A 21,776-nucleotide genomic window follows, 5' to 3' on the forward strand; every position below is an offset into this window, starting at 1 on the left:
CTTCCACTTCACCCCTCTGTTCGTTCAAAATACCTGTCCAGCTGAGCCTTAAACTTATTTAGGCTATCAACCTCCACCACAAGGGATGGAAGTCTGTTCCACCAACCAACCACCCGCTGGCTAAAGGCAAATTTCCGCACGTCTATCCTACATCTGTCTTTCCTCAATTTGAATTTATGCCCTCTCAGGTGATTTTTCTGAGCTAGAGGAAGAATCCCATCAGCATTGAGCATGCTTAAGCCATTCAAGGCTTTATACACCTCTATCAGATCACCTCGCTGGTGCCTAGTCTCCAGACACTGTAATTTGCAAAACTTAAGCCTTTCTTCGTAAGAGCACCCCTTTGTTCCATTCACTAATCTTGTTGCCCTTCTCTGTACTCGTTCCAGCAGCTCTACATCCTTCTTGAAATGAGGTCTACAGACCTGTATACAGTACTCTAGGTGTGGCCTGACCATTGCCTTATACAATGGAATAATCACCTCCTTACCCCTGCTGGAAAAATTCCTGTATATCATTGACAATACTCCATGAGCTACTCTTGCAGCCCATCTGCACTGCTCAGAGAACTTCATATCTGCCTGCACAACCACCCCCAAGTCCCTTTCATTCTCTACCACTGTCAGTGTAGTACCACAGAGTTGATATGTTGCTCTGGGGTTGCTGTTTCCCATGTGTAGTACTTTACATTTGTCAATGTTAAACTTCATTTGCCACCTCTCAGCCCATCTGCTCAACCTTTTCAGATCCTGTCAAACTTTGTCGGATGTTGGAAGACATTCCAGTCAGCCTGATCAATCTTTCACTGTGATAGCCAAAATAGTGAGACAATTTCTCACTAAGTAAGGTACTTATCACAGAGACCTTTGTATCGTCTGCAAACTTGGACATTAAGCTTGATATACTATCATCAATATCATTTATAAATACAGAAAACAATAATGGACCCAACACTGAGCCCTGAGGGACTCCACTAATAACATTAGTCCACGATGAGCAATGTCCATTGATTACCACTCTCTGTCTTCTCCCCCTCAACCACCCCTTTATCCATAGCAGCAATTTGCCTCCAATGTCACACTGCTCCAATTTGTGTAGCAGTCTTCCATGTGCAACAGTATCAAAAGCCTTTCTAAGATCCAAGTATATAATATCAAAGTTATTCCCTGCATCCAGTTCTTTTGTGACTGCATCATAGTATCCAATCAAGTTGGTCAGCCAAGACTTCCCCTTAACAAAACCATGCTGTGTCTGAGCTATAACTGAAGTCTTGTCTAAATGATCCTGCAGTGCTTCTTTAACCAGTGCCTCCATTAATTTTCCTGGAACAGAAGTTAAGCTCACAGGTCTATAATTACTTGTGTCAGCCTTTGATCCTCCTTTGTGAATTGGGGTCACATTTGCACATTTCCAGTCTATGGGTACCTCCCCTGAGTCCAAGGAAGCTCTCATAATTATGGCTAAGGGTTTGCTTACTTCCTTTGCTGCCTCCTTTAATATAACTGGATAGATCCCATCCACCCCGGGTGCCTTTCTTGTGTTTATCTTCAACAGTTTCTCCTCCACTTTACTCCCAGTTATTTCAAGATTATCTAGCTTACTGCTAGAGTTGAATACACCTCTGGCATTCCCCTTGCTGAATAACTCCTCATGTGTGAATGTCGATGCAAAATATTCATTTAGTTTGTTAGCTACCTGAGCAGGATCATCAACAGTTGACCCATCAATATCAAGTGGACCAATCTGATTCATCCCCTTCCTTCTAGAGTTTACATAAGTAAAGAACTCTTTGCTGTTTTTCTTTGCATCCCTTGCCAAGGATTTCTCGTAATCTGCCTTCGCCTGCCTAACCTCCTTTGTAACTTGGTTGCATATCAACTTGTATCTATCATAGGCTTCTGTGTCATGTGTTAATTTGTAAGTATCCCATGCATTTTTCTTCTCTGCCATATGCCTCATTAGTTCATCTGACATCCATTTTGGCCTAAACCTTGAACAATATTTCTTAGTTGGTATGTAAAGCCTAGTAGCTTCCAAGATAAGTTCTTTGAATGCTTCCCATTTTGAATTTGCTGTTGGTAACATCATCAGTTCGTCCCACTGTATAGAATTTAAATACTGTCTCAGTCCATCGTAGTCGCCTTTACGGAAGCAATAACCCTTCCCTTTACCCCTAATGGTAGTTACCTCTTTGAGTAAATCCCACTTCAGCACACTGTGATCACTGCCACCTAGTGGTTCATTTATCTGCAGATTCTTAATGCATGAAGAATCACTGCTGATAATCAAATCAAGAGTATTACTCCCTCTAGTTGCCTCCCGAACATGCTGATGTAGAAAACAATCATCCAATAAATCCACAAAAGTCCTGCTAGTGCGTGAGTAACCAGCCCCCAAATTCCAGTCAATATCTGGGAAATTAAAATCTCCCATTATAAGACTATCTGATTTACTGGCCAACTCTATTTCCCTGTACAGTTCCTTATTATACTCATCAGAGTCATTAGGCCTATAGCACACTCCTACTCTCAGTTTTGATCTCCCAATGCTTATGTCACACCAAACTGACTCAACACTGCACTGTCCAGCGATGTCGACTGGCTTCACTTCCTTGGTTTTTATGTGTTTCTTAACTAATAGCATAACCCCTCCCCCCTTCCTATCCTGTCTATTCTTTCTGCAGACGTTGTACTCCCCAAATTGCAGTTCTGCATCCCTTATATCTGTGTGACACCACGTCTCTGATATCCCAACAATATCTGCCTTCGATGTTTTGAGCAATACCTCAAATTCATCAAATTTATTTACTAAACTCCTAGCATTGGTGTACACACAAGTATACCTGCACCTGTTTCTATTCTTAGCTACCCTAACACAACTCATGTGTTTACTTGTACCGCAATGGCTCCCAGCAGTCTCTGAAATACCATGCATCTTGTTTTTCAGGCTTCTGCTCATTCTAATAGAAGCAGTGCAAGAATCTCTTTCACCTCTGCCAGTGGCTACTGTCAATCTATTGGTCTTTGTCTCCCCCCCAAGCTAGCAGTTTTCCGACCCACCTAACACTGCCTCGATTTGTCAAAGCTATTTAATTTTATTGGTTGGTTGGGAGAATAAACACTACCAGATCTTCTTCAATGTGTTACACCTGTAAATACAGCCTAAGATGGCTAAAAGCATGAAAAGATAATCAGTGAGAACAAATAAAATTTGCACATTCAATAAAAATATTGTGGATTGTTAAAATAGTGTCACACTGCTTGTATGTAAGAGGTTCATTAGGCATCAACAGAAAAAACGAAAAAAAAAAAAAAAAAGTGTAATATGACTATGTCCTGTGCAGAACTTAGCTAGAAATCTTCCTCTTTATGATTCCTGCAAAAACTAGACTGCCACAGTTGGATTAGAGGCTTAATCTTTTATAATTTGTTTAAAGTCTGCCCATGACATGAATGTTGCCAATGGAAAAAAGCATATTTTTTGCCTGTAATCTGTAAAGGGGACTAACAAATAAGGATTATCACCTTCATCAATATCAATAATATTGATGAAGGTATATTAGGCTTAATGTCCAAGTTTGCAGATGATACAAAGATTGGCAGGGTTGTTAATGACTAATGATGGTATGCTGCAGCAAGAGGATCTAGAAAACTTGGGAAGATGCACTGAGAGGTGGCAACTGAAGTTAAGATTGACAAATGAGAAGTACTGCATATGGGTAGCAGTAATCCCAGAGTAACGTACCAACTGTGCAGTACTACACTCATGTAGTTGTTGTTATTTGGTTTTTAGGAGCATTAGGAACTAAGGCCATATTGCTCCGGGATATGCGGTGGTCATTCCCCGATCTTTCCATATTTGGTGGTGACGGGCTCGAACCCCGGTCTAATCAAGAAGTGTGTGCTAGCACTGCTGCTCCTTCCCACCTGGCTACGGAGGCACCTCCACTCATGTAGTGGAGAATAAAAAAGACCTGAGGGTAACTGTGCAGTCAGATATGAAGTTTTCAGAGCAGAGCAGCCTGTCTGCACAGTCATGAGGTCTTGTCAATTATATAGAGAAACTTTGCCAGCAGAAATAAGAAGGTAATTATCCCTTTGTATAAGGCAATTGTCAGGACACACCTTGAGTACTGTATACAGGTCTGGAGGTTAAGTTTAGGAAGTATATAGAGCTGTAGGAACGAGTACAGAGAAGGGCAGCAAGACTGGTGAGGGGAACAAAAGGCTTAAGTTCTGCAAATTACAGCATCTGGAGAGTAAGCACCTGCGAAGTGATCTAACTGAGGTGTATAAAGTTTTGAATTATTTGAGTAAGCTCACTGCTGATGGTATCTTCCTCTTGCTCAGATTACACACTTGAGGAGGCATAATCACTGAGGAAAGACAGTTACAGAATAGACGTTTAGAAATTTGCCTTCAGCCAGTGAGCATTTGATTGCTGGAACAAACTTCCATCTGTCATTTGAAAGTTGATAGCTTAAATAAATTCAAGGAAGAACTGGACAAACTTTTGTAGCGAATGGATAGGTGAAATTGGAAGGGTTTTTAGGGGGGGGGGGGGGCTGATGCTGTATAAGTTTGCTTTTGTGCATCATATGCCACTACTATTGCTTATGCTAAATCATTTCCCTTGATCCCAAGGAAAATGATTCCCTTGGCTGGGAAGCTAGCAGAAGCAAATATTAAAATTAGATTCCAAAAGGTAATGTAACTGCTACTGTACCCTGAATATGACTGGATGAGGATTATATCTCATTGTTAATAAGGCCAGATAAAAGGTGTATATATATAATACATTTTTGGTGGAAGCAGGTTTGTATGTGATCCCAAGGCTAGCTTTATAGCATGCAACTCTCTGAAATATATATGCTGCATTCAAGAGGAATCTGTATGGATGCCATGTCTGGAAAGACGACAAGAAATCCCACACACATTTCTGACTTTTAGACATCTATATAAACTATCAAGAAACCAGAATGTTCAATGCTCAGTGTGCTGAGTAGCGATGCAAGTAGACAGGAGATGAGTATCAGCTTTCCCCCAAGTTGTTAAGGGAGAAGTAGCATGCTGGCTCACAAGCATTCCAGGGTGGAAGAGGTTGCCTTGGTGATGGGGCAACAAAACGTACTGTGGTCTGTAAATCTCTCAGGAGATTTTGGATACAAATACCAGAAAGATGGTTGCCAGTCTGACAGGTGTTAAAGATTTTCCCAAAGTGATTCAAAAATGGAGGTCTGTGTGGGATGGTCTTGGAAGAGATTTCAGTTTTAAAGCAGACTATAGACACCACTTTCTTATCAAAGCAATAACAAGGGTTCATTTTCTTCCACATTAGAAGGAGATATTCGAAATGCTCCAGCAACAATATTAATCACCTGATGGTAGACAGGCTCCAGCCATCAAAGTGCATTGTGTCTGGCAGATGCATATACCTGGGACCCATAATCTAGTTTTGATTGTACAATTGCATGACAGAAATACAGTAATGTGCATCAGTCAGCACCTCAAGAAGTATATAAGAGGAAACAGTCGATATTCAAGTTCTTGTGCACTTTATACATAGTTGACAGATTTTAGAGCAGATTTTAACTCTTTTATGATGAATGGCCCATGTGGGTGAAAAACCCTTTGATATGAAATTTTTCATTTCTTCTGTTTCAGGAATAAGACAGTGCTGCAGAGATAGCAGAAAATGTTTCCCCAAGAGTACTACAGCCAAATCTGCCATAGCACATGAGTGGTGCAGAGTGTATTTCCCTTTATTTTTTAGGATTTTGTCCCAGACAACTTTTGTAGTGGCTGACTGGGCAACAGATGATGTAAAGCAGATTAATGATTCCTTTTGAATCTGAGAGCAAATATAGCATGGTTTTGGGCATGCACATTTGAAGGTCAGAGGATCAGTCATGGTAGGATATCCTCAGAATAACTCCGAGGCTTTGTTCTAGGCTTTTTATCCTGCTGTGCGGCCTGCATTCCACCATGGTTTTGTAAATGGTAGAAACCAGGTAGGAGACTCTAGAATTGCAATTGTAGCTGCATCAACAATATTTTCTGTAGTAGACATTACTACATCACTTTTAGACTCCTAACTGTCATGAAGTCAAACTTTGCCGGATGTTGGAAGACATTCCAGTCAGCCTGATCAATCTTTCACTGTGATAGCCAAAATAGTGAGACAATTTCTCACTAAGTAAGGTACTTATCACAGAGAAGTGATCACTTTCACATGGGTTCTCTAGTACCTCTGAAGTGAAGGGAGGAGAGAAGGGGGCACAAATAAAAAGTTGATGAAAACATACTAGTAGCATGTGAAAAAAGGTGTTAGTTCCCATATTTAGAAGTGGAGGGAGTCATTTTCAGTGAGCATATGCTCTATAACAGAGTTTCCCAAACTGTTATAGCATATTTCCCAAATATGCTATAAAGACAGAAAATACTTATTTATACAAGGGAGGAACTTTAACAATTTCCATTTCACCATCATTAATCTTCACCCAATATCTGTTTTAAAATGAAAATTGAAAACGCCTTTTTTGTTTTTTTTATTCCTCCTCTCAATTTTCAGAACCATACCGATTACAAACTAGAATTTACAAAATAATCCATTGTTACAAGTAAAATTATATTACATTTAATGACTGAAAGTATATGGGCACACGGGTAATTACAAAAAGGGTTTTCAGTTAAATATTCTCATACATAGAGGACTAGTTTTGACCTGTATGACAACCTCAACCTTTCTGGGGCAACTTCTGGTAAGTGCCAGAAGATGATATGTCCAGGAGGAATACCAACTTTTTGCTGGAGGAATGGATAAATTCAATTCCATTCCTTCAGTAAAGCAGCTGCCAGAGATAGGTTGGAAAAAAGACATTTTTCCCATGGCCTAATCTTGCACTCATACTAAAAGGGTCCACTTGTACAATACTGCCTCAGTGTAGGTAGCACATAATTGTCTGAAATCCAAGTATGTCATGGATTTGCTGGTATCAGACTATTCCACCAACAGATTAAGCCCACATAAATGGTGGGCACAAAGAATTAAATTATAAGATGCCATTGACACAAATATATTACTCAGAATCCAATACTGCAACACACCATTTGGGTAGGGATGGGGGGATTATGTTTGTTGCCGGATGGGAGATCTTTGTACACCCCAGCTAATTCCAGTTAAAAAAAAAAAAAAAGATTAGCATTAGCATCAGTAGAGGCATATGATGCAAGAAAGCAAGCTTATGCTGCATCAGCCTAAAAAAAAAAAAAAAATTTCTTCCACTTCACCTCTCCGTTCGTTCAAAATACCTGTCCAGCTGAGCCTTAAATTTATTTAGGCAATCAACTTCCACAACAAGGGATGGAAGTCTGTTCCACCAACCAACTACCCGCTGGCTAAAGGCAAATTTCCACACATCTATCCTATATCTGTCTTTCCTCAATTTGAATTTATGCCCTCTCAGGTGATTATTCTGAGCAAGAGGCAGAATCCCATCAGCATTGAGCATGCCCAAACAATTCAAGGCTTTATACACCTCTATCAGATCACCTCGCCGGTGTCTAGTCTCCAGACACTGTAATTTGCAAAACTTAAGCCTTTCTTCGTAAGAGCAACCCTTTGTTCCATTCACTAATCTTGTTGCCCTTCTCAGTACTCGTTCCAGCAGCTCTACATCCTGCATAGCATCAGTAGTGTCCTTAACAACCCTGCCAACCTTTGTATCATCTGCAAACTTGGACATTAAGCTTGATATACCATCATCAATATTATTTATAAATACAGAAAACAATAATGGACCCAACACTGAACCCTGAGGGACTCCACTAATAACATTAGTCCACGATGAGCAGTGTCCATTGATTACCACTCTGTCTTCTCCCCCTCAACCACCCCTTTATCCACAGCAGCAATTTGCCTCCAATGCCACAGTGCTCCAATTTGTGCAGCAGTCTTCCATGTGCAACAATATCAAAAGCCTTTCTAAGATCCAAGTATATATTATCAAAGTTATTCCCTGCATCCAGTTCTTTTGTGACTGCATCATGGTATCCAATCAAATTGGTCAGGCAAGACTTCCCCTTAAGAAAACCATGCTATGTCCGAGCTATAACTGAAGTCTTGTCTAGATGATCCTGCAGTGCTTCTTTAACCAGTGCCTCTGTTAATTTTCCTGGAACAGAAGTTAAACTCACAGGTCTATAATTACTTGTATCAGCCTTTGATCCTCCTTTGTGAATTGGGGTCACATCTGCACATCTCCAGTCTATGGGTACCTCCCCTGAGTCCAAGGAAGCTCTCATAATTATGGTAAGGGTTTGCTTACTTCCTTTGCTGCCTCCTTTAATATAACTGGATAGATCCCATCCACCCCAGGCGCCTTTTTTGTGTTTATCTTCAACAATTTCTCCTCAACTTTATTCTCAGTTATTACAAGATTATCTAGCTTACTGCTAGAGTTGAATACACCTCTGGCATTCCCCTCACTGAATAATTCTTCATGTGTGAATGTCGATGCAAAATATTCATTTAGTTTGTTAGCTACCTGAGATGGATCATCAACAGTTGGACCATCAATATCAAGTGGACCAATCTGATTCATCCCCTTCCTTCTAGAGTTTACATAAGTAAAGAACTCTGCTGTTTTTCTTTGCATCCCTTGCCAAAGATTTCTTGTAATCTGCCTTTGTCTGCCTAACCTCCTCTGTAACTTGGTTACAGATCAACTTATATCTATCATAGGCTGTGTTAATTTATATGTATCCCATGCATTTTTCTTCTCTGCCATATGTCGCATTAGTTCATCTGACATCCATTTAGGCCTAAACCTTGAACAATATTTCTTAGTTGGTATGTAAAAACCTAGTAGCTTCCAAGATAAGTTCTTTGAATGGTTCCCATTTTGAATTTGCCTTTGGTAACATCATCAGTTGGTCCCACTGTATAGAATTTAAATACTGTCTCAGTCCATCGTAGTCGCCTTTACGAAAGCAATAACCCTTCCCTTTACCCCTAATGGTAGTTACCTCTTTGAGTAAATCCCACTTCAGCACATTGTGATCGCTGCCACCTAGTGGTTCCTCTATCTGCAGATTCTTAATGCATGAAGAATCACTACTGATAATCAAATCAAGAGTATTACTCCCACTAGTTGCCTCCTGAACATGCTGATGAAGAAAACAATCATCCAATAAATCCACAAAAGCCTTGCTAGTGTGTGAGTGACCAACCCACAAATTCCAGTCAATATCTGGAAAATTAAAATGCTCCATTATAAGACTCTCTGATTTACTGGCCCACTCTATTTCCCTGTACAGTTTCTTATTATAAACATCACAGTCATTAGGCCTATAGCACACTCCTACTCTCAATTTTGATCTCCCAATGCGTATGTCACACCAAACTGACTCGACAATGCACTGTCCAGCGATGTCGACTGGCTTCACTTCCTTGGATTTTATGTGTTTCTTAACTAATAGCAAAACCCCTCCTCCCTTCCTATCCTGTCTATCCTTTCTGTAGACAATGTACTCCCAAAATTCCAGTTCTGCATTCCTTATATCTGTTTGTACATATTTGCTTTTGATGCATTTGATGCTTTGAGCAATACCTCAAATTGATCAAATTTATTTACCAAACTCCTAGCATTGGTGTACACGCAAGTATACATGGACCTGTTCTTTTTCTTAGCTATCCTAACACAACCCATGTGTTTACTTGTACTGGAATGACTCCCAGCAGTCTCTGAAATATCGAGTATCTTGTTTTCCAGGCTGCTGCTCATTCCAATAGAAGCAGTGCAAGAATCACTTTCACCTCTGCCAGTGGCTACTTTTAATCTATTAGTCCTTGTATCCCCCCCCCCAAGCTAGCACATTTCCGACCCACCTAACACTACCTCGATAGCATCAGTAAATATTCTTGCAACATTTCTATTTAAGTGTATCCCATCCCTGTAGAAGCAGCCCCTTCTGTTAACAAGTACAGACCAGGCTGATAAAAATTCTACCCCTTGAGCCTTGCACAATCTTTCCAGGGCCGAATAAATCGACAAGGCTCTCATCATATACTCCCTCCTATTGTGTCTGGACAGAATTGCAGACATTTTCAAATTCAACCCTAATTCATGTCTTTTTTTCAACAGTGACCTGTACTTGTTAAGTAATTCTGCTGGTCTCCTACTCTTAATATCATTAGTGCCAAAGTGTTCAACCACATCACCTTTTGTGCCCTTAAAAGATGATATCCGGTCTACAACGTCATCAACTTTTGCCCCTGCCTGACCCACCCTGGTCCTGTTCCACCTCTCCTTTTTTACAAAGCATGTTTCCCGTTTCCCTGACAACAGAGTCACCAACAACTACTAGTTCCTGTGGGACCAGTGCATTCTGCCTTGGGGGTTGCCGCTGTGTTGCGTGATGACCAAGAGCAAGCTCTGGCATTGATGTGGGTAGCTGAGAGCTTGATGGGCCCTCACTTTAGATCCTTCGAGGGCATCCACCCTGTCCTTCAAGCTCTCATATAGGCCCGTAACAACGCTGAGTTGTTGCCTGAATTCGTTACACTCCTTGCATTGCGCACACACAAGGACATACCCCATGGCAATATCATGTCCCATACCCGATTGCTCCACAAACATCATGCAAGCAGTGCATTTTAAAAGGCTGTGATTCAGAGGGCAACTGCTCCCCCTCAGTTCTCCTCTGAGCGACAGCACTCCCATTAGCTTGAGCCTTTTGCGTTGCTGCTCTGGTCTGAGTCATGATTTCGATTTAATTTCAATGAAATTTCAATTTCAGTACAAAATTATAACCTTAAACTTGTATCCCAACACAGTTATAACACTATATATATTTTTCAGTATAGAGTTCTGTTTATATAATTTCCATATCAAGTTATGTATTAATTAATTGTTACATTTGTAATCTAAGTTGTTATATGTATTCAGTTAAAAGTACAATTTAATTGACAATGAAGTTTAACAAAATTAATAGATTTTGCTGATTAATTGACAATATTATATTATATACTAAACTATACTAACGCTATCTAGTTCGGGATATAACGTATCGTATAACAATGTGCAAGTTACGAACGGTAAATCTATGGACACTCAAGTATTAATTAACTTCCAAATCTCGCTGTCTCAATTCAGAATAAACTAACGATCCTGACTAGGTCTAAAAGCTACTTATAGAAAATAATTTGATGTATCAATTGGTCAATAAAGTGGCTAAAAAACTTCTTGTTCAGCGGAGCTGCAACTTGTAACACATGGGTATGATACCCTTACCGATACTTTTATGCAATTACAAGGCCGAGTAAAGAAAAAATACACCAGATTAATCATAAAATCACAAAATAATGCTATACTACTAAATTTAAATCAAAAGTTTTAGAAAAACAATAATTTCAAATCAATAAATAAGAAAATCCACTTAGCGGCTTTGAACACGTTTGGCTCCCACTAGCCTCGTCAGCAGACTCCTGCTGACGAGGTTACTAGACTATAGCTACTACTATAGTCTAGTAGATAGCTGCAATTGCTTTGTAGCATCTACTAGACTATAGGTGCTACAACGTTTCTGTCTACCAGGCAACAAACAACTAATCTTTTGTTACATTACTAAACTGGATTGAAAATAGAAAATACCGTATTTTTGAGAAAATTGATGAGAAAAAGCTTATAGAATGATATGATTGTATTTCCAAATTTAAAAAAAATGACATCTCTCAGTCACCAAACAACTGTTTATGGGATGAGATGAACAGGCATGATGACAAGCATGTCAGCATGCCTGTCATCCTAGTTTTATAAATTTTTATGAAATTTTTAATTTACTTATTTTTTATTAATTTTATACTTTTTATAAAATTTTCATGCAACATTTCATAAAGATATAATCAAATGCATAAATGAATAAACTTGTAACGATTTCAAGAGCAGAGTGCACAAAACTAATCAGAACCATCTTGAGATCATTTTCATAATAAAAATTTCAATAAAAGATATTTCACAATGCTAACTTACTCCAAAAATCCTGGTTTGTGTTTAGATTCTACATGGTCTCCAAACTGCACCTGGCTCTGCATACCTGCAAACTGACAGGCTTGATCAACTGTTACAGGATGTGTTCCATTTATAATGGCATCCCTTGCCTAAAAACAGTACATATGTAAATGTTATTTAATCTTTAAAATATCAGGTACTGATATAAAAATACTTCATTAACAAGGCTACGCCACTCCTGAGATACAGTGGTCCTGGAAATACTGAAACATACCAAATGAACAAAAAAAAAAAAAAAAAAAGTCTGACCACTGCAAAGATAAAGTCATTAAGAATTTCTGTCTCACTGCATTTCAAAATCTCTAGAATATTTTTCATAATTATACAATTACTTCACTTTCCATGAAGGAAACATCCACCTAATAAGAGACCTCATTCCCAGTCATGTGTGCGTGCTTGCGTACGCACAGATACCAAATATTTTGGTATCTGCTTATGAACTGAAATACAGGAATCTGATTTACAAAAATTAAGAACAAGAATTTCTAACACCACACATTTGATTTACCAATCAGAAGTCTGATCTCACAAACCTTTTCTTAATTTCATTTCCATTATAAATCACCTTTCGAAAATGGTAAATGAGAATGAAGTAATTTTAAGATTGCATAATTCTTTATTACTATTTAACTTATATTGTACAATATAGTTTTATTTATTTATATATTTTTCTTGTAAAATCACCATTACTACAGTATTTTCTTTTTAATCAGCAGCAAAAATGCCTCCCACAATATTTATTTATTGTATAGTACAATTGTATCATACAATTTGCAATCACAACCAGGAAATATCAGAAAAGAAATAAATATATACAGTACGAAATGATAAAACCAACAACCTTATGGACAAACCACCATCGAATTTCAGAATGAGATCTTAGCAAAAGTTGTGTCATCTTATTATTGGGATTAAGAGCAAAGTAAATGTAAAATTCTTGCCACTGTTAACCAAATGGGGAAATGACATGAAACTTGAAAAAAGTCAACCAAGATGGTATGTTGCTCTTTTTCAACTTAGAGTTTGACAACAACAACAACAAAAGATATGCTAATAATTTCAAGGAAATAAAATAGTCCACCTATGTATAAAATACACAGAATGATAAAAATTATAAAATTACAGTGAGATGGTATGTCTGCTTTATCAGTTTAAGTTATCAAAAGCTAAAATGGTAAATTTCAAAAAAATAAAAAATAAATAAAAATAAATAAGTCCACCTAATGAAGTGTTGATGGGAGTTGTGCATTATATATAAAAAGAGAAGTGAAAATACCTGGGAAGAAATAAAATGAGAAATTTGACTGCTGATATCCCTATCTTTTCAGGGGAAAGACACAAGACAGGGGAAGGAAGAACAGCATTTCTAAATACTATATTCTCCCTTCATTAGATAATGCACTTGCACATTCTAATGCTGAAATTTTATAAAACAACACTGATATATTTCAAGTCCCTTTTCATACCTCCTAATACTGCAGCCATCAAAATCTATGGATCAGGAAATCATACTCATTATAAAATAATTTTACTGTAGGGGGGAAAAAATTCCAACAGCAAGCAGGAGACATCAGAGAAGGACAGCTGGCGTGCATTATCACTATATGAAAATTTATTTGGGTCAGAATAAAGTAGGTTACAAAATCAACTGAAAGAACATACAAGTGACCCAAAGAATGGGAGAGTTGAAAAAATCGTGGTTGAAGGCCACAGCTGAAAACTGTGATTTTAATCTGCACAGCGCCTCTGTTTACTCTATAGATATATTGTAAAGCAAACAGGAATCCAAATAAACTTTTTACATTCTCTCCAAATAATACAGTCACTGATACCAACATGGTCAGGGATACATACCTTAGACCTGGTTCATCATGATTATAATTTCCTCGAAAGCCTAACTACAAAATGCAATTCTTCTACCACATTAAATACTACTACATCAATGAACTGACAGGCTTCTCAAATTCCACACCTCTGATATTCATCTGCAATGCTACAGTATCTTGCTACTCACTGTGCTATGGTCCAGTCCCCACTCAGCCACCATTCTTTTACTAGTTATGGAATAATTTTGTACTTAGAGCTGCAAACACTTACTCATTTCTGACACTAATTCACATACCTATCAACTATTATTGCATGTACACACTGTTCCCAATAACAGTCAATCTGAGTTAGAATTTATTTAGAGAATTAACAGTACAGCCCCTACCTTCTCCACTAAAGGAATTAATAGAACATTTAAAAAAATCTGAGTGTAGATATTTATTGAGCATTAATCAGGAAATTCTCATCTTTAATTTGCATTAACATATATGATTTTACAAGTATAATATTATGACAATATATAATACAATGTACATTCAAAAAGTCACCAAAATTTTGTCATAAAAGTTTACTGAATGGACTGTTGGGTTTACTAACCTAATCACCTTCCAAGTACCTTCACTCTGCATGCACGCATACACACACATGTGCACGTGCACTCGCTCACTCAAGCTTCTGAAAAATTCTTTAAAAATAGTGTTTTTTAAGTGCACATAGGACCACTTCAGCATTTTCTTTGGTGTCATCCACTCTAGCAAAACGACAACACTAAAGTACCATTTTCAGTTTAAGGAACAGCCAGAAGTCAGACAGTGCAAGATTGGAGGAGTAGGGAGGCTGCTGCATGACTGCAATTTTCTCTGCAGCCAAGAACTGCTGAACTGCCATCACCATGTGACTGGGCACATTTTCGGAGTGCAGGATCCAGTCATACTTCCCTTTCTGAGGTCACAAATTTGTGATGAAATATGCCCTTAAGTCAAAAAAAAAAAAGATCAGAATGACTGCGATGTTAGATTTTGTTGCATGACACTTCCTGGGCTGTGGGGACATTTTTGTGTGCCATTCAGGTGATTCCACCTTGGTCTTGGGGGTTATAGGTGTCATCTAATAGCAAGGGTGGAACAAACTTTGCACGCACACGCAATGCATCCCTAAATCTTGCATTAGGACTGTGTATTGAGCCTACAGACAGTCCAATTTCATGCACAATCTCAACAATTGTCATTCACCTATCATTTCACACAAGTCCCTTCACTTTCATGACATTTTCACTGTATCACAATCAAAGGGTATCCACTGCAAGGTTCATCTTCCAGTGTTTCCTGTCTGTTTTAAAACTGATTAAACCCACTCATAAACTGTTGTTTTCTTTAAGGCATCACTCCACAAACTTTCTGTAATGCTTGCAACATCTCTGTAGCACTTTTCCCAAGTTTACAGAAGAACCTGATGTTAGCACACTGTTCAAATTGTAACATTCTGTAATCAATAAGGTGTGACACATGAGTGAAGTGGTTCAGCCAGTTCCCACTTGGCATTTATGTGCACCAAGGTCAATGTCAACACTCCTCAAAACCTTACTGCTGTAGCCCAAACCATTTTAAATACGAGCGTGCAATTCTGGGAACTTTTTGAATGTATTGCATATTAGCATTTTAAAGTATTCTAACTTATCATGCCATTCTCATTCCAGTTAAGTTCTATCAAACTTTTCTCAGAATACTTTTTAAAATTCTTGCCACTGTTAACCAATGGGGGAGCACAAGCTGTTGATTATATAAGAGTAACGAAGAAAATTGCCAAAATACCAGGCTGCAATAAGGGTTTTCACATAGAAATAAATAATCCTGAAAATATATGGTAAGCGTAATATATTAAAAACAAATAGCATATATGGCATCTTGTGCAGGGTGGCCACTGAAAGACTAAATGACAGATATAAAACAAAAATAACTTTTACAAACACGTTTTTTTAATTTTTTATTATTTTATTTGGAAATATAATTAATGGATTTTTTTTTAGTATTATGTGTGAAAATACAACATCCCTCAAATGATCACCATTTTCCTGCTCACAAATACAGGCTCTTTCCACAGCATTTTCCATGACCGTATGCAAGGTTTCAGGTCGTAAATGTCAGATTTCGGCTCGAATGTTCTCCTTAAGTTCTTGAATTGTTCGAGGTTTATTTACGTAAACCCATTCTTTCGAGTAGCCCCACAAAAAGAAGTATGGAGCCGTCAAATCAGGGGAATGCGGAGGCCAAACAAATTCAGCATTTTTTGAAATTATTCGTTCACCGAAAATTTCTCACAGGAGGTCCATCATCGCCCTGGCAGTGTGCGCAGTAGCTCCATCCTGTTGGAACCATACCTCCTGATTATCTTCGACCGCTGGGCGTAAAATATTTTCAAGCATTGTCCTATACAGGGGCCCGTTGATTCTTTCTGGCTGACCTTCCTCATTTTCAAAGAAATAGGGGCCGATAACTCTTTCAGCCATAACACCACACCAAACAGTGCATTTTTGGGGATGCAACTGATGCTGATGTAATTCCCTGGGATTCTCAGTACCCCAAAATCTGCAGTTTTGTTTGTTGATGTACTCCTATAAATGAAAATAAATGGGCCTCATCACTCATTATCAAGTTGTTCAAAAAGTTATCTCTGGCTAGGTGTTGAAATCGAATGGTTTACTGCAGGCGCTGCTGAGTATCTTGGGGTAGTAAAGCTTGGACCATTTTGATCTTGTATGGAAACATTTTTAAATCCAGTTTCAGAATCTTCTGAAGCGATGTTCTGGCGATGCCTAGTTGAGCAGAGCGACGATGGGTAGAGGCAGATGGATCCTCAAGGACACTCTGCCGTACAGCTTCCACCGCTGCATCAGTGCACATAGTGTGCTTAGAACCTCTCCCCGGAAGATCGCAGACTGATCCAGTTCTTTCAAACTGGGCGATCAGGTTCCGAATCATGTTATCGCTAGGTGATACTCTTACTTTAAAATGTTGCCGGTATTTTCTCTGAGTTTCAATAATTGATCTTTCACTGGAATAGAAAAACCCAGTGAGTTTTACTCATTGCTGGACATCATACATAGCCATTTTAATCTCCAAGGGATCCTCTATAACCTGTAAAAAAAAGAAAATAAAAAAGATTGAAAATGAACAAGTTATGACTTTTTCAAACCCTTCAGTCTTTCAGTTGCCACCCTGTATAAGCAGTTATGAATATGTATATGTAACTTTCACTGAAAAAAAATAAGTTTATTTAATAAATGTAATTCATATATGTAAAAATGTAATTCATATATATATATATAAATATATATATAATAAATCACAGACCTGAACATATAAGAGGTTCAGCTGGACAGGATCACCAGAGTCAACATTCTGGTCTGAGAAGAAAAATTTTCGTCGTAACAGTAATGTCTCTTCCTCATTAATGCCTTGCTCTCTTAATGTTTTTGAATGATCTACCCAATTTACTGAAATAAAGTAGATAAAACTATAGTATTTACATTAAAAAAGGCAAAAATTGGAAGTAATTTTTACAAAGAAACAATGAAGTAAACATAATTAGAATCTGCATCTAAAAAATTACTCAAAGATGGCACTATGTAACAGGAAATGAAACTATGCCCAGAAATGAAAGAAAAATAAATAAATATAATTAATATAATACTACATAATACTAATAAGCTGCAACTAATAACCTATTCAAAGCTTTAGCACAGTAGCACAGAATATTCTCTGAGGATTCAGAGATTAATAATCTCTGATGACCCAGAGATTATTAATCTCTGCTTAACTTAAGTAAACAAGCTAAAAATTTAAATAGCAGAAAACTTTCCTTGGGTTAATTAAAAAAAATTTCCATAAAAACGCACATATGAATATCTTTGTTTTTTGTAAATTAAGAACAAGATAGTCACACATCACAGCCTCATCCCACCTTCTTTGGAAGCTCTTCTCCATTAACTGTATATCCTGGCTGAATCTCTTCCCAGAGATTATTAATCTCTGCTTAACTTAAGTAAACAAGCTAAAAATTTAAATAGCAGAAAACTTTCCTTGGGTTAATTAAAAAAAATTTCCATAAAAACGCACATATGAATATCTTTGTTTTTTGTAAATTAAGAACAAGATAGTCACACATCACAGCCTCATCCCACCTTCTTTGGAAGCTCTTCTCCATTAACTGTATATCCTGGCTGAATCTCTTCCCATGCTCTTCACTAATATCAGGCATATTTGGTCTGGTAAAAATAACCACCAACTGAGAGTGCAAGTAACTGAGCTTGATTGTCATTCTGCAACCCATTTTTCCATAAAATTTTCAATCACCTTGTCAACTAGTTCTTTGTAATTTTCACTCTAAATGAAAGCCATCTACTACAAGGTGAACCTACTGCAAATCATTTTGTATTCTGTCCTTGAGAAGCCAACATCAGCTTAACTTGTAAACTAATATATATGTCACCTTTCATTTCTGCATTAGACAATTTTGGAAACATAAACTGTATGTGCTTGAAGGGTCCTCAAGATGATGCTTGAAGGCATCACCTTGAGGACCCAATGCTTTAACAAATTGTCTGATTAGTCCCAGCTTGATATAAGATGGCAGAAGCAAAACTATGGTTCTTGGAACCAAGGGACTATTTACTAGACTGCAGGTAGTAGTAGTGGCATGTGATGCAAGAAAGCAACTGTATGAGCTTATGCAGCATCAGTCAAAAAAAAAATAATAATAAAAAAAAATAAATAAAAAAAAATCAAAAAAAAAAAAAAAAATCACACCATTCCCTCCAAATGCGTGTCCAGTTCCTCCTTAAATTTATTTAACCTGTCAACTTCCACAACGACAGATAGAAGCTTGTTCCAGCAATTAACCACCAGCTGGCTAAAGGCAAATTTCCGCACATCTATTCTACATCTGTCTTTTCTTAATTTGAATTTATGCCCCCTTAGGTTCGTAATCTGAACAAGTGGAAGGATCCCATCAGAATTCAGCGTGCTCAACCCATTCAAGGCCTTATAAACCTCAATCAGATCACCAGGTGCCTAGTCTCCAGCGACTGCAATTTGCAGAATTTAAGCCTCTCTTGGTAAGAGGATCCCTTCACTCCCCTCACCAATCTTGTTGCCCTTCTCTGTACACGCTCAAGTAAATCTACATCCTTCCTAAAATGAGGCCTCCAGACCTGTACGCAGTACTCAAGGCGTGGCCTGACCATTGCCTTATACAGAGGGACAATCACCTCCTTCTCCCTGCTAGCAAAATTCCTATATATCATTGACAAAACCCCATGACCTGCCCTAGCAGCCTGTCTGCATTGCTCAGAAAACTTCATATCTGACTGCACAATTACTCCCAGGTCTTTTTCATTTTCTACCACCTTAAGTGTAGTACCACACAGTTGGTACGTTTCTCTGGGGTTACTTCTACCCATATGCAGTACTTTGCATTTGTCAAGGTTAAACTTCAGTTGCCACTTCTTAGCCCATCCGCCTAAATTATCTAGATCCTGTTGCAGTAGCACACTGCCATTACTGTCATTAACAACCCTGCCAACCTTTGTATCATCTGCAAACTTCGACATTAAGCCTGATATACCTTCATCAATATCATTGATAAATATACAAAACAACAGTGGACCTAACACCGAACCCTGTGGGACTCCACTAATAACATTAGTCCACGAAGAGCAGCACCCATTGATTACCACCCTCTGTCTTCTCCCACTTAACCATCCTTTTATCCATTGTAGCAACTTACCCGTAATACCATTCTGCTCCAATTTGTACAATAGTCTTCCATGCGCAACGGTGTCAAAAGCTTTCCTGAAATCCAAATATATGATATCAAAATTATTTTTTGCATCCAGTTCCTTTGTAACCACATCATAATATCCTATCAAATTTGTCAGACAAGACTTTCCCTTAACAAACCCATGCTGTGTCTGAATTATTGCTGCAGTCTTGTCTAGATGATCCTGCAATGCATCTTTATCCAATGACTCCATTATTTTACCCGAAACAGAAGTTAAACTGGTCTGTAATTACTCGTGTCACCCTTCGATCCCCCTTTGTGAATTGGGGATACATTTGCACATCTCCAGTCCGTGGGGACCTCCCCTGAATCCAAGGATGCTCTCATAATTATGGCTAAGGGTTTGCTTAGTTGCTTTGCCGCCTGCTTTAATATAACTGGATAGATCCCATCCACCCCAGGTGCTTTTCTTATGTTTAACTTCAACAATTTCTCCTCCACTTTGCTTTCAGTTATTACAGATGCCAGGCAACAACTCAATTCTGGCATACCATTCTCTCCTCCTGTAGTGATGATCGACTTCGCTGTTAACCTAGAGGCAGAGAAAACAAGGGAACTCAGTGAAATTACCTTGCAAACTCAGAAGAAATCCTGGCATCCTGAAATCACCACAGTCATCCCATTATACTGGCCATACTTTCTTCTCTAACACCCTTTACATTTCTATAGTCTTGTTTAACATGAACAGAGTGTACAACAGAAAATAATGGACATATATTCCTAATGTGAAGCAATACAGGTTTTCAAAATGTTCACTTTGAACTGTTTATGAAAAGATGCCACTCTTCTGGATTGTGGGCAATACTAATTTCTTCATAAAGTTCAATCTAATGAAAACAACAGCACGAGGATTGTGAAATTGTTTTCATTTGATATGCATAACTGACATGTCTTTTTCTGTAAGTCGAAGTCTTTCAGTTGGGATCAGCAGAGCCCACTCTTTTAAACAAGATATCTGGGATTCTGCACTGCAAACTTCCCACTAAAGTCAGCTAATTCTTGCTGATTAGGGAAATGTGGCTCTTTACTTGAACAATCTTTTGAGATGTAATCAATGATCCTGTTCACTAGAGTCATCATCCAATTCTGAAGGCTTTTCTGTGGAAAATGGATTGGGAATTGGCAGGTCCTCACTGTTTGGCATCGGAGAATTGTATGTTGGGATACACTACAGCTTTTTAATGTGCAGACTTTTTCAATTTTGATATATCCCACATATAAAAGTAGCAGATCAAGATGGTTTGTGGACTCTCTCCATATTCCAGGTATAACAAAAGGCATACTCTTATGACCACCAAAAAACCATCTGTCTAGTGGTTATCTGTAACTACCACAGAAGAAATTAAGTATCCACAACTTGTCTTGATCACCTAAAGGCATTTTAAAATAAGCTTCACATGCACTGCAAAACTTGGTGCTACCAACAATGTTATACTTCACCTGTCTTGGACCTAATGCATGATCTGCCTACTCCATCAAATGCATTTCAGCACGAGTTACTAGCAACAATCTCCATCACCAGAAAACAGTGAAAACTGTTATAAATACAATGCCATATGTGGGTACAACCAGTGAAGTTGGTACCCTGGTTCATCATGAAGTGCCTAAGCCAATATAACGCTGATACAACACCGTGGTATCCAATCATTTCCTAGCTAAAAATTCATCTCCACAAACTGCAAAAATACTTCACATCTCTCAAACTCCTTGAGTCTATTCAAACTTCCAGAAAAAAACTGTTATACTTATCCTGATCAAACAGATTCCTCCAAGTATACCTCCTCAGATCCATTATTCAATACCACAGAGATATACAACTAACAATCTGCTGGCAATCACCCTCTCTGAACATGAAAGCAAAGTTGAACATGCAGTAATTTATATCGACACAGAGGCCACATTCAATACAGTTTAAATTTTCTCACTAGTACAGCTGCTTCAAAACCACTGTCAGTTGTTATTGTTATTGTTATTGTTATTTGGTTTTTAGGAGCATTAGCAACTAAGGCCATATTGCTCCGGGATATGCGGTGGTCATTCC

At 38.2% G+C, this 21,776-nt stretch overlaps 1 protein-coding gene across 5 annotated transcripts in view; it reads right to left on the reverse strand.

Annotated features, from left to right (window-relative positions):
• Positions 1 to 21,776, reverse strand: part of rhea (Talin_middle and talin-RS domain-containing protein rhea) — a 771,509-nt gene that overhangs the window by 513,222 nt on the left and 236,511 nt on the right. For all 5 annotated transcript variants that reach the window (XM_090388755.1, XM_090388752.1, XM_090388753.1 and 2 more), the window contains exons 7-8: positions 17,248 to 17,390; positions 12,032 to 12,159 (exon numbers count right to left, since the gene is read on the reverse strand). In XM_090388755.1, the coding sequence (XP_090244881.1) occupies positions 12,032 to 12,159; positions 17,248 to 17,390 (271 nt within the window). The remainder of the gene's footprint in view (positions 1 to 12,031; positions 12,160 to 17,247; positions 17,391 to 21,776) is intronic.

This window comes from Mastigoproctus giganteus, chromosome 14 (assembly GCF_048544385.1).
Source record: "Mastigoproctus giganteus isolate SK-2022 chromosome 14, ASM4854438v1, whole genome shotgun sequence".
NCBI classification, from domain to species: domain Eukaryota; kingdom Metazoa; phylum Arthropoda; class Arachnida; order Uropygi; family Thelyphonidae; genus Mastigoproctus; species Mastigoproctus giganteus.